This window comes from Malus domestica, chromosome 04 (genome assembly GCF_042453785.1).
Source record: "Malus domestica chromosome 04, GDT2T_hap1".
NCBI classification, from domain to species: domain Eukaryota; kingdom Viridiplantae; phylum Streptophyta; class Magnoliopsida; order Rosales; family Rosaceae; genus Malus; species Malus domestica.
In genome coordinates, this window is record NC_091664.1 from 28,310,163 (window position 1) to 28,323,749 (window position 13,587).

The window sequence follows — 13,587 nt, forward strand, 5'->3', positions numbered from 1 at the left end:
TAAATTTGAGATTTTTCGATTTAAAAAGATTATATTTATTTCGCTCTTGCGGTTGAACAAAAAAAATCCCCAATTTTCTCCAAAACCTCACGCTCTGTATATCAAATTAGGGTTTAATCAAATTTCATCGACTTTTCTCGCCTGAATCAATCTCTACTGCAAATCAATCGCAATGGCTCGTAACGAAGAGAAAGCGCAGTCGATGCTCAATCGGTTCATTGCCCTCAAGGCCGAAGAGAAGAAGAAGCCAAAAGAGCGACGCCCTTACCTCGCCTCCGAGTGCCGCGACCTCGCCGAGGCCTCCAGATGGCGGCAGCAAATCATGGGGGAGATCGGCCGGAAAGTCGCCGAGATCCAGAACGAAGCCCTCGGGGAACACCGGACCCGCGACCTCAACGACGAGATCAACAAGCTGATTCGAGAGAAGGTACATTGGGAGCGGCGGATTGTGGAGCTCGGAGGCCCAAATTATGCCAAAAACGCCCCTAACATGAATAGGCACTCGGAGGCCCCTAACGTGACCGACCTCGACGGTAATGTTGAGATTTTCATTGTGCCGTACATACAAACTAAAATGGCTTAAATGTGAAAATCATTCGGCAGCACAACTAAAAAATTGGTGGAAAAATGAATAGGCACAACATCCACTGATGATTATTGAAAAAACTCAAACAACAAAGTCATCACCCCGATCCAAACATATTCCCGATCAGGAACCCAGCATCTACACCCTGCGCCATGAGATTCTGCACAACTTGCTGCGGCGGATCCACATTCCCACTCATCTCCCCGATCAAGAATCCACCCAGCAACCCAGCTCCCACACCCAGCGCCATGTTCCCTCATCCGCCCCTCTTAGGCTTCTGCGCCTGCACAACTTGCACAACTTGCTGCAGCTGCAAAACTTGCACAACTTGCTGCCGCGGCACAACTTGCTGCCTCTGCACAACTTGCTGCCGCTGCACAACTTGCTGCCTCTGCACAACTTGCTGCCTCTGCACAACTTGCTGCCGCTGCACAACTTGCTGCCGCTGCACAACTTGCTGCCGCTGCACAACTTGCTGCCTCTGCACAACTTGCTGCCTCGGCGCAACTTGCTGCCGCGGCGCAACTTGCTGCCGCGGCGCAACTTGCTGCCGCTGCACAACTTGCTGCCTCTGCACAACTTGCTGCCGCGGCACAACTTGCTGCCGCTGCACAACTTGCTGCCGCCCTCCTCCACCCCTCTTAGGCTTCTGCGGCTGCACAACTTGCTGCGGTGGCGGGTACCCACCACCGGGATGTCCGGTCCGGTTTGCCATCACGGGCTCGTGGACTTTCTTCTGGGGCTCTGGAACCGGAACCGAAAACTTGTCACCGAAATTGATGGTCCCCTGGGGTTTCCGCTCGACGATCGGAGGCCGTAGCTGACGTGCTTGTGGGGGATCTTGAGAGTTGTTGAAATTGGAAGTTGGACGAAGAAGATTGTTTGACTGGAATTTGGAAGATTTGGGAAATTGTTGAATTGTGAATTGGTTGATAAAGACCTTGAATTTTATAGAGTAGGGGAGGTGTTGTGAGGATGAAGATGTGAAGCTTCGCAGAGTATTTCCTGGAACATCCGTTTACGCGTACTTTTTTTAAAGAGTAAAGTGTACTTTTTTTAAAGCGCTAGACGTTAGACCGCCATGACAGGGCATGTTACTCATTGACTGATAGAAAGTTGTTACCTTTTCTCTTATCAAAATGTTGTTGCCTAACTTGGATTCTCTTTGGTTATTTGAGAGGCTGTGTTAAGTATTTGTAAAGTTTTTAGATGATAAAACGAGTTAAGTTTGTCGCTGAGGAATTATTTTTCGAGGAGCTTGAGCTGCAGTAATTGTTATTATCAATTGATCGAAGTTTAGTTAGTTTGTCATTGCTGCAGAGTTCGCCCGCTGACCACTTTCGATTTATGCTATAAGCTCCGGAAACAAAGAGCATATCGACTATTTAGTTCATAGTTGCACTCTTTAAGATATGAAGGTTAATTTAGGAGTACAACTGTACAATGACAAGATTTAGAGCTGGTTTGGTATTGTTGTGCTTTAAAAAAAAGCTGTTGTGAGAATAAGCGGCTGTGCTATGAGAATAAGCAGCTGTGAAATAAATCAGCAGAGTGTTTGATAAATATTTTTGTAAAAGTGCTTTTTGAAAAAAAAAACATAATAGGTCTTTTCATTAAAGGAGCACTGTAGCTCCGTGTGTTTTGAAAAAAAACCAGTTTTCCAAAGCTGCAAATAGCTGCTTCAGCTTTTTCCTTTGATTTCAGCTTATTCTCACATCAGCTTCCAAAATAAGCTTTTTTTTTTTTAGTTTACCAAACACCTAAAACCCTCACAGTTTTTTTTTCATGTGTGTTTTTTTTTTAAGCACCTCACTCCTAAACCACCCCTTAGGGTGTTCAAAAGTGTTTAGAATTGGGTGCAACTTCTTTGAAGATGCAGCCACATTGTACTCATGTTAGGCATGGTCTATGTTTTGATCATATAGGTTTTTCGAGTAAACTGTCAATTTGACCCATAAACTGTTACACCTACCTTTAATTTAAATTGTATTTTCACTAAGTTTAAGATTATCTTACTTTTAAAATTGCTTTTTAATCTTAATGTGTGTGTCCGTGGGGCCCTCTTTTCTTTTTGGTCTCCCCTACCCGGCCTCATTTCTTCTCTTTTCCCTTTGGACCCGTGAGTCTCCCTCTCCCCTTTTCTTTTAATTTTTTTTTTCTGAAAAGTCTCTCTCTTTCTAGCTCTCTCTTCAGCTCTTCCTCTCTTCTCTGGAAACACACACACAACAATCATCATCCTCACATCGTCTTGTCTTCCTCCCCGAGCCTAAACTCGTCGAACAATCCTTGGACCCATGTTCAAATCGGAGGAAAACTGGAAATGGAGAACTTCGGCGAGTTCTTACTCCCTTCGACGTAGGTAAGCCCTAGAATCCCTTGGTTAGTGTTTACATGGAATTATGGGATGAAATTGAGTAGCTTTGATAGCTGTAGGACGTAGAAACACCTCGGGAGGACCTTAGCAGTTTTTCCGACGATAAACCGTGGTCGTTTGGCCATCTTTCAGGCCATTTTTCGGCCAACTCCGGACACCACTTGGACCCCACTTGGTATGATTCTCTTCTCCACATTTCTAGCTACATTTTGGCTTTTGAATCACTCAATTTGGTTAAGTAACGAAGAAGTTACGAAGCTTTGAAAATTCCCCAAACCTTCGGCCAAATCCCAGTTTTCCCGACGAGCACCGCCCCTTTCGAGGTGTTTTCCAGCAGAACCGCTGTGAGTTGGCCGGCGTGCAGGGTATCAATCTCTTCATATCGTCGAGTAATACAACTTTCATGTTTGGATCACTTGATTTGGACGAGTAACGAAGAAGTTATGAGCCGTTGAAAATCAACCACCAAACCAGCCAAAGGGTGGCCTGAAAACCACCCTCAACCCTGGCCATTGGGCCGGGTTACCCAACCATTTTACCCAGGCCCTTGGGGCCGTGTAGAACGTGGGCCTTTGGCCCGTTGCCACTAAAGCCCAAGCCCCTTTTTATTATTTGTTTTGTTTTGTTTTAATTTATTTATTAAAGGCATTTGGGCCATTCAACCTAATCCAAAAACCCTTTATAACCCAAACCCTTTAGTTTAAATTGTTTTTATTTTATTTATTAAACCAAGGCCTTTGGGCCTTATCTAAAACCCTAAACCCTTTCGAATTAGGCTTTCGGGCTGTGTGGGTCCGGGCCCGAGCCCAGAGATCTCTTAACCCAATCCTAAAACCCCTAAGCCTAACCCACCTATTTATCTAAACCCTAAAACCCAAATTCTAAACCCTTTTCCCTATTTCCCATAAACCCTAAACCCCTAAGTCCAACCCTAGACCCTAAAAGCCCTAAACCTAAACCCTAACCCTAAACCGTTTGACCAAACCGATTGACCTGTTGACTTTGACTTTGATCGGTCAACGGTCAGCGTTGACTTTAGGGTTGACTTTTCGGGATTACATCTGAAACCCCTCCTATGCTAAATCGACGTCCTGGATCTGTTTTTGAAGTTCGTTTTCCCAAATTCAATCGTTTGAGTAGAGTTTGACTAAATGTACCATTTATGTGCTTAGGGGCAATAATTGTGACGTCTTCATGGTTACTAGTTTGCGTGGCTCTTCGGCGTTTAAGTACTGTGAGTGTCCCTCTTCTAAAAATGCATGTTTTAATAGTAGAAATGCATACATGAAAGACATGATTTAATGATTACGTTTTATGAAACGCTTTGAGATAACATGCTTACTAAGGCTAGTTTATTACTATTTTTCCTATAATCCATGTTCTTATAGAATATCCGATGGATGACGATATGACCCTAAAAACTACCAAGCCTACGTGGTGCGCATGCCGAGTAATCTATAAGCTAACTACGTCATTCGGTTGTGTGCGGGGCGTGCCAACTCGTCGGCCGAGCTCGGCCGAGGAGTAAACTTTGTTGATATTGCTTTGAGTGTGATGCTGACTTCTTGATCTTGCGACTGCGGTCGAGGAAGGAACACGTCTCGGCCTTCGGGTTCTAGAGCCTGAAGAAAAGGCTGCTAGTTTTGCGAAGTTCAATATCAAATTCGGTTTTCAATGTGCCGAATGTAATAATTTGTAACACCCGACTTCGCCAAAAAGGCTAATGAGATGACATCGACCAATAAGGATTCGAAAATCCTTCTCGACCGAGACTTGGATAGATAACCAGTCGGCCTCGACGAAATGCTGTTTATCCAAACTGAAGGTGCTCCGCGGTCGGCTGATTCTACGACAACAGTGTTGTTTATCCAAATTGAAGATGTTCGCCAGTTGCCTTCACAGTGCTGTTTATCCAAACTGAAGATGTGTTGGCGAAAAAGAAAATAAAAAATCTCAAAGTTGTTGAGAGGGTTTGCGCATGGCAGTTTTGTGTGTTGAATTGGAGGTCCCCTTCCTGTTGTTCGCAACTCTGTATTTATAGTGACTGATGTACTTGCTTGGCACGGTTAGATAGAGTTTGACTGCAACTCTAACTCGTTGAATAAAATTTGATCTGTGGCCTTTAAATTTCTGCGACTTGATTGCACGGGCCGATGATGTAAATTTATGTCCAAACATTGCCCCCCAATTTCCTTAAACTTCGGCTCGTAAGCCGAATGGTAAAGGAAATTAAGTCTCTCCAGCCAATCAGGAGTATGTCGACCGTCTACCTATCAGACCGAGAGAAATCTAGTACCGTGCACTTGATTCTTAGTATCTTGCCGAGAAAAACTGAACCGAGGTCGAGCAGAATTTTCCTTAGCAGCTCGGCCTGCTATATAGATATATACATTGAGCCGAGGTCGAGAAGCTTGAAATGAATAATATCACCATATTTGAGTCACATCAAATCTTTCTGCTTCACCACATCATGTCAGGGAAAGTGGAATCATGATCATAAAAATTTTTAATCCACTTTTCTTCGACTAGTCGACCTACTTATTAGTGGGCAAATATAAGACCGAGAAAATTTTCGTCGAGCTCGACCAACAACCCTCGGTCACCATTCCTTGACTGAATGCCACTGATCAAATCCTGCCATCAAATGCTTTGTTATCTCAAAGCAAATTAATGTTGAATTAATGGCCTGGATGGCAAACTCAACATCACCTTTCGGCTAAAGAAAATCATCATGACGTGTAGACATCATGATTATGCTTATATATATATATATATATATAATATACATATATATACACATATATTTATCGTCGAATGATAGCAGCCGAAGGTGTGAAAAAGTGAGCACCATTTGTGGGATAGCAGAAAGGCTGCAACAGAGAGCAGAGAGAGCAGAGCCGAGAGCACCAGACTAGCAGAAAAGAAGAGAAAATTACTGCAGCTTTCACTGCCGAGAAGAAAAGGATGCCGCGTATATATATACAGGCCCTTTATGCAAAGGGATCCCCATTTTTTTTTTCAAAAAATGGGGATTAGGTATGGGGCTCACTTCACATGGAACTTCAACGATCCGAACCGTCTATTTTGTAAGTCTCAATTCATAGATCATTCTTGCAAAAATTCAATTTAATCCGAAACCATTTGCATATTTAATTATCAAGATAAAATTTCATTGTTTCTTATATAACAAAGTATTCGTTCATTTCTTTGAACCCAATTAGATGTCTTAAACATTTCCGATTTGGCTAATATTTTGTAAGGATGATCTATGAGGTGCAACTTGAAAAACAGACGGTTCGGATCGTTAAAGTTCGATGTAATGTGGACCCCACAACTAATCCCCATTTTTATAAAAAAATAGGGATCCCTTTCCTTAAAGATTTCCTATATATATATATATATATAAGTAGCCTGATGTAGTGGCCGAACTTTTATCCTCACAAATGCCACCGAGTGGAACCACGTGCTAATGAAAAGGTCTTCGGTCGAGGAATTGGCTAAAGAAAACAAGATCGAGAAAATTTTGATTCTCGACAGCTTGGTTTACCATCAATTCTTCGGCCATCGCATTGGTAATGTTTGTACTGCTCGACAACATCTCGTCGTATTGATATACATATTAAGCCGAGGGAAAGATCTTCCTTGGCAGCTTGTTTCTCGGCCATGCATATATATATATATAACCCATTGTCAGCAATCATGACTAAATAGGTAGCCTGGCTGATGTGATCTGTCTATATATATATATATATATATATAGACACACACACATAAAACAAACCTGGCATCATGCCATAATGATGTTGGCTTTAAATTTAAACAAATTGCACACTGCACGACATCAGGCTAGTACTGCACCAAGCAACAGGCCAGTACTGCACCAAGCATCAGGCCTTATTGAGATTTAGCCTATAATGTCTGCCCCCCATTTTCTTTACATCGGCTTGCATAGCCGTAGAGGCCAACGATGCTTTATTCCAAGCTGAGATCTTGCAATAACAAAATTTTCAAATTGATTTTGCCTTGGGCCAAATAAAGAATTTTCTCCAAATATTTTTGACTTGGCGAAATATTTTTCATCGGCTGTCGAATGTGTTGAACAATTATTATGTCCTCCAAGCATAATAATTTGGTCAATTTCAGCTTTTAACTCAAATAACTTAGCCGAATGAGATTTCTTCATATCGGCTTTATCCCCAATAATCATATCGAGTAGCGTAGTTTGTTTGGCTAGGCTTATGTCTCAGCCTTGTTCGTCATTGGAGCACTCATCTGACGAATCATTTTCTAAGTCGATTTGTGGCTCAGCAACTTGAACTTTTACTTCTAGGCCTACCATAATTTCAGTCTCGACCAAAAAAACAGGTGGCCTAGGTTCTTCTTTGAATGTCTCGACAATGTTCTGAGGCTGAATTTTAATAGTGGCCGGAGCAAAAAATTGCCCCCTGGCCTTTGGACTTAACCATTTTTCAAATGGAATTGATCTGTAATCAGATACGTAAGGAAAACTGTCATCATCTAGCCAGGCATTAAATCGAGCCCTGTCTTCATTTACCTATTGCTCTTGCAGGGTAACATGAGCTTTTATTCTCAACATGTAAGCAAATGACTTTTGCATCTCTCTATGGCCACGAAGAACTTTTTCCACTTCCAAAGATCTTTTACATTCCTCATTGTGTTTTTTCAATTCCTCTAGGAGCTCGTACAATTGGTTACGTTGAGCCAGATTGGAATCTTGATATATCATATGAACTTCGTAGTATTAGCATTGGGTCCCACTGGACGTGCCAAAATGTTGACCCTAAAAACTACCAAGCATACGTGGCGCGCAGGCCGAGTAATCTATAAGCTAACTACGTCATTCGGTTGTCTGCAGGGCGTGCCAACTAGTCGGTCGAGCTCGATCGAGGAGTAAAATTTGTTGATGTTGCTTTGAGTGTGCTGCTGACTTCTTGATCTTGCGACTGCGGCCGAGGAAGGAACACGTCTCGGCCTTTAGGTTCTAGAGCCTGAAGACAAGGCTGCTAGTTCTGCGAAGTTTAATATCAAATTCGGCTTTCAATGTGCCAAATGTAATAAATTTTAACACCCCACTTCGCCAAAAAGGCTAACAAGATGACCTCGACCAATAAGGATTCGAAAATCCTTCTCGATCGAGACTTGGATAGATAACTAGTCGGCCTCGACGCAATGCTGTTTATCCAAACTGAAGGTGCTCCGCGATCGGCTGATTCTATAGCAACAGTGATCCAAACTGAAGATGTTCGCCGGTTGCCTTCACAGTGCTGTTTATCCAAACTGAAGATATGTTGGCGAAAAAGAAAATAAAAAAAATCTCAAAGTTGTTAAGAGGGTTTGCGCAGGGTAGTTTTGTGTGTTGAATTAAAGGTCCCATTCCCGTTGTTCGCGACTCTGTATTTATAGTGATTGATGTACTTGCTTGGCACGGCTAGATAGAGTTTGACTGCAACTCTAACTCGCTGAATAAAATTTGATCAGTGGCCTTTAAAGTTCTGCGACTTCCAAAATAAAGCCCATCCAAGCTTTATCACACCACATCATAAACCTAATCCACCTAGGCTTCTGATCTTATTAAAAACCTCTAGCAAAAACCTTCACTTCAATCACATAAAAAGCCTAGTCTACCTAGGTTTGTTGTGTCATCATCTCAACCTAGGCCTATCACATCACCACCAAAATCCAATCCAATCTTATCCTATTTAGGCTTCTTCACATACTTTAAATAAACAATAATCAATTTGCACCACACATTCGCATGTCAGAACACCCAAGTCAGCTTGACTTGTGCTGCCATTCTTCCAGTTGGAAATATATATCTCATCTTTCATAATAAATTACTATTAAAAGATAATTATGATAAATCACCATAACATTATCCTTTAATAATAAAATGAATTATCTCCACTTTTCATCTGACGGTGTGAAACTATGCTCAACCAACGACCTCGATTGCACAGGCCGATGGTGTAAATTTGGGTCTAAACAGATATTTAGAACATGTTTCGCACACCTCTTTATTGTATAGATGATGGATGACTTTATACTATGAAGTTGCTTTTCAATGTATATATGTTCAATTGTTTTGTACCTACCTAGTGGTCATTTCCGCTACGAGACGTAGGGATAGATTTCGGTCTGTCCCGAGTGATGGTTTGGTGTTGGCATAGGGCTTGAAGTGTGTTTCCTCTGGCTATTAGCACAAGGACGGGAAGCCGGTATGGGGCCTGAAGTGTATTTTCCTCTGCCTGTCTGCTCAAAGACGGGGAGCCGGCATGGGGCATAGGGGTTAACGGACAGTCACTAGTGATTATTATATATGAGTTATGATTTGAGACATTGCACGGCATGCTAGGTTTTGGAAAACCTATGTTTAACATTATATATGTGTTTTCATAAAACCTAGGGGTTAGTACGTTGATAATTGTTTTATTATATATATATATCAACTTTGTCCGCTCATGTTTGTTTTGTGCCCCCTTCAGGACTTAGAATCGAGGCATACAATCCCGGCATCAAGGCACTTCTGCATCGGCATTTTCGAGTCCTTTTGATGTGGGACCCATTCTTTTATTCATTCAATTTTATATTATTTATTTTAGTATTCTAGTTAGTCGTATACTCTAAACATGTTCCTTAAATGCATATTCTTTATTCTTTTATATTTATAAACCTTATCTATTCATTGTTTTCAGCAATTGCACTCAATAAATGACTTTCGTCACCCTCGGGTGTCGGTCAGCACGTGCCTATCCTGGTATTCGGGGAAATATTGGGATCTGGACGTGTCATGAACTATCACCCAACTTTCAATTTCCCTCATGAACTTTTTAATTGGAAAATTAAGTACTTAAACTAAGTTTTTTGGCCGATTTCCCCCTTACCGTTAGTTTTTAATAGATTTCATCCAAATTAATGTTAACTCTTATCATGTGCAAACCACGTAACTCTCATTTGTGGACAAAAGCGTTACTTTACTAGACATTCAGACACAAAAGCTATATAATCACACGTATTTGCATAGGTTTATATTATAAAAATCTAAGGTTTTCAATTATTTTAAATAATGAAGCGACCGAACTACTCACACATGTTGTGCATATGCTTCCATTTAACATAAATTTGGATGGAATGAATGAAAAATTAACAGCAGGGGGCAAATAGGCCAAAAAAAATTAGTTGAAGTCCTTAATTTTCCAATTAAAAAGTTTAGGGGGGAAATCGAAAGTTGGGTGATAGTTCAGGGGGCAAATCGGCAGTTTACTCTAGGTTTTTCTGATGGTTGAGTAACTTCGTTTCCTGTTTCGGATGGTCTCTCCACACTAAGGTGTAGGTTATGATATGATACCGTAGAGTCGGAGCACCTTTGCAGTTTCTATGCGAGTTGAAGAATATGCATTTGAGGTTACGAATGTCTTGGAAAGGAAAGCTGATGTTTATATCTATGGAACCAGGATGAGGGTTTTATGTATTACATATTATTGTGTGCCTTCGCCCAGCCTTGGCCTGCACTGCGTCGAACGCAGACCGCCATAGCCATGGCCTTGTACGATTGCCTAATTGAAATGATCAATGCCGCTCACCAAAGTCTTTCTTGGGTGAGCCAGACGCTGTGACTGACACAAGGATTCCTTGACTTTTATTTGGTGGAAAGTTTAGTAAGCAGAAGGACTGGACTGGAAGCGATTTGGATAGGTTGCCGACAACTAATTGACTTCCAATAACTCTTCTTATGCGTCACTAAAATCGTTTTCAACGCGTCCAGAATAGTTTTTATGATTGACAAACTGGAAAGTGAACTTTACCTACTTCTCCAATTTCACTTCAAATTATCCTGCCCTCCAATTCCCACATATTTGAACCGTTGCAATTAAACCGCGTTTAACATCTGGTGGTAACCTTTTTATTTATTTATTTTTATTTATTTATTTATTTTTTTATATAGAAAGAGAAAGAAATAAAGGGTAGTGAGAGAGGAGGGGACTCGAGAAGACAGGATTTAGACGGGAATAGTGGTGTAGCCATGATTCTAAAATAATGGGTCATAATATCACATAAAAAGTTTTATTAGACCATTTCGTTTAGCACTTAGTAGACATTTGTTAATTTCTGTCGACATATGCTGGAAGTTTATGCGAACATATATCAACAACTATTATTTATAGAGGCTTGTCGAGGGTAGATGAAGAATACTGTAGAATAATGTTGAAGACTGCCAAGGGTTTTTCAACTTAGGTATTTCATTGACCACATGGTGCGCATAATAGAATCACTCATAAAAAGAGAAAAAAAAAAGACAAATATGGTAGAAGAAAATAGAAGAATGAGGAGGAAGTTGTAATTTAGTTTATCTTAGCTGTTTATACGGATCAAAAACAAGGCCATATGTTATGATATAGGTAACTGCACTATCACTTAGTTATTATTATTTCAAATGTTGAAGAAATTTTCAGTATGTCCAGAATATGAATACAACGTCATATGTTATGATTCACACATACTAAAATGGCTTAAAAATATACAGGGCCAACTAAGATGTGAAAATCCACTGATGATTATTGAACATTAAACCCTAAAACCTCCACTAACATTTTTATGTCTTCCTTCGTCCCAAAACCAAAAACTCAAAACAACAAATTAAAACACCCAAAAAAAATATATATATATATCACTAGAAATCAAAGCCACCACCAAAGTCATCACCGACCCCAGCATCGTACCCAGCATCGTAAGCGCCCATCTCACCGACATCCCCAATCATATCCCCGATCAACAATCCACCCAGCAACCCAGCTCCCACACCCATCGCCATGTTCCCTCCTCCGCCCCTCTTAGGCTTCTGCGGGTGCACAACTTGCTGCGGCGGGTACCCGTACCCCGGCTGAGGCGGGTATCCGTACCCGGCTTGTGGCGGTGGAGCGTACGCGTAACCCGGTTGCTGATGAGGCGGTGGCGGGTATGGGTAAGCTTGGGCAGGTGGGTAGGCACCCGCGGGCGGGTACCCGGAGCTTGACCCGGGCTGTCCGGTCGGGTATGCCATCACGGGCTCGTGGACTTTCCTCTGCACTGGAACCGGAACCGAAAACTTGTCACCGAATTTGTACCCGAAATTGACGGTCCCCTTGGGCCTTCCGCTCGACGATCGGAGGCCGTAGCTGACGTGCTTGATCTGCTTCTTCTGATCATCGCCGCCGCTCATGGTGTCTAGTAGCTCCTTGAGCGGGATCTTGACCTTGCCGATCTTGGTGTCTCCCAAAGTGCGTTCGGAGACGAGCTTGATGTTGAGGGTGAGGCGGTTGTTGAGGAGGGCGGCTTCGTCGACGGTGAACCTGATGGGGTAGCTGGTCCACTTGGGGTTGGTGCCTCCGTCCTTGACGACGGGGGTTTTGTTCTTCTGCTTCTTGTTGCGCGGGTCGCCGGCGACCGAAACGGCGGCGTAGACGTCCATCTTGGAGAAGAGGTTGACATCCTTGATGTCGTTGGCCGAGTCGATGATTACCTCCAGAGGCCTGCAATCCATGGCGATGATTCTTGAGAGTTGTTGAAATTGGAATTTGGAAGAAGAAGATTGTTCGACTTAGATTTGGTAGATTTGGAAAATTCTTGAATTGTAAAGTGTTGGGATAAAAATCTTGAATTTATAGAGTAGTGGTGGTGAGGATGAAGACAAAAGAAAAGGCAGCTTCTGTGAACCTTCACTGGGTCACATTTTTAATTTAATTTTTTTACAATTTTGTTAATTAGGCAACGTTATAAATTTCTTTTCTAATTTCGAGTATTTCCTAGGATATTTGTTTACGCGTATTTTTTTTAAATTGATTTTTTCATGAATAAATATTTACGCGTAAATTAAAATTTTTTTTTTTTTTGAGAAACGCGTAAATTAATTTTATTTGTTTAATAGTTTTTGTTCTTTGACGTGCCATTTGGCCTAATAAAGGATTGATGTGATTATAATGTAAAGATTGAGCTTGAATTTAGTGCCGATACACTGTTGTGACCAATTAGAAAAATCTAAACATAAAAAATAAATATTTCTTATCACTTGAACATAACGCGAAGAAGAAAACATTACTTTCCTGACTAACTGACTTGACGTATGTCAACAAATTATGCAAATAGAGCATTGTTCACAAAAAAGGTTCTCTCATCAAATTGATCAAACACATCAACAATTAAAATTGAGTGAAAGAATTCATGTGAATATTGGAGAAGATAATGTTTATGGTGGAGTGGAGTGGGGTGTAGTCAATTGACGAGGACTAGTTACGTTTTGTCTTATCTCTAATGAATTGATTAATGAGAGTTTAGTCAGTTGGTTTGGTGATTAGTCATTAAGATATTTAAGGCGAGTGGGGCAGCGGTGGTCCCACAATGACAGGCCAGAAACACGTAAAAGCCGCGCAAAGCAACAGACGTTTTGCGTGGCGCAATGTAAATAGGATTCCCTTTCTGGGATTCGAAAGATCAATTATTTGTGTTCGTTTATTATACATCGTATAATTAAAACTATTTTAAATAAATATAAATAGTATCTAACGAAAAATGATCGCACAATATACGATGAACGAACATAATTACTTAATCATCTGAATCCTTATAAAGAGAA

General features: G+C 41.3%; 2 protein-coding genes and 1 long non-coding RNA gene across 3 annotated transcripts; 2 read left to right on the top strand and 1 right to left on the bottom strand.

Annotated features, from left to right (window-relative positions):
• Positions 1 to 172: 172 nt before the first annotated feature.
• On the top strand, positions 173 to 583 carry LOC103408616 (uncharacterized). Its single transcript, XM_008347453.4, has one exon. It carries the CDS (start codon positions 173 to 175, stop codon positions 581 to 583), a length of 411 nt encoding a protein of 136 aa, XP_008345675.3.
• Positions 584 to 2,746: 2,163 nt separating this feature from the next.
• LOC139194929 (uncharacterized) lies at positions 2,747 to 9,672 on the top strand. The gene is made up of 4 exons (XR_011579717.1): positions 2,747 to 2,945; positions 3,014 to 3,135; positions 4,133 to 4,194; positions 9,464 to 9,672. It is a non-coding gene; the product is annotated as an uncharacterized lncRNA (long non-coding RNA).
• Positions 9,673 to 11,514: 1,842 nt separating this feature from the next.
• On the bottom strand, positions 11,515 to 12,872 carry LOC103433930 (protein SRC2). Its single transcript, XM_008372232.4, has one exon. It carries the CDS (start codon positions 12,496 to 12,498, stop codon positions 11,650 to 11,652), a length of 849 nt encoding a protein of 282 aa, XP_008370454.1. The 5' UTR covers positions 12,499 to 12,872; the 3' UTR covers positions 11,515 to 11,649.
• Positions 12,873 to 13,587: the final 715 nt, after the last annotated feature.

Excerpts from the sequence above, each read along its gene's own strand:
- LOC103408616 (XM_008347453.4), top strand. The coding sequence starts at position 173 with ATGGCTCGTAACGAAGAGAAAGCGCAGTCGATGCTCAATCGGTTCATT.
- LOC103433930 (XM_008372232.4), bottom strand. The coding sequence starts at position 12,498 with ATGGATTGCAGGCCTCTGGAGGTAATCATCGACTCGGCCAACGACATC.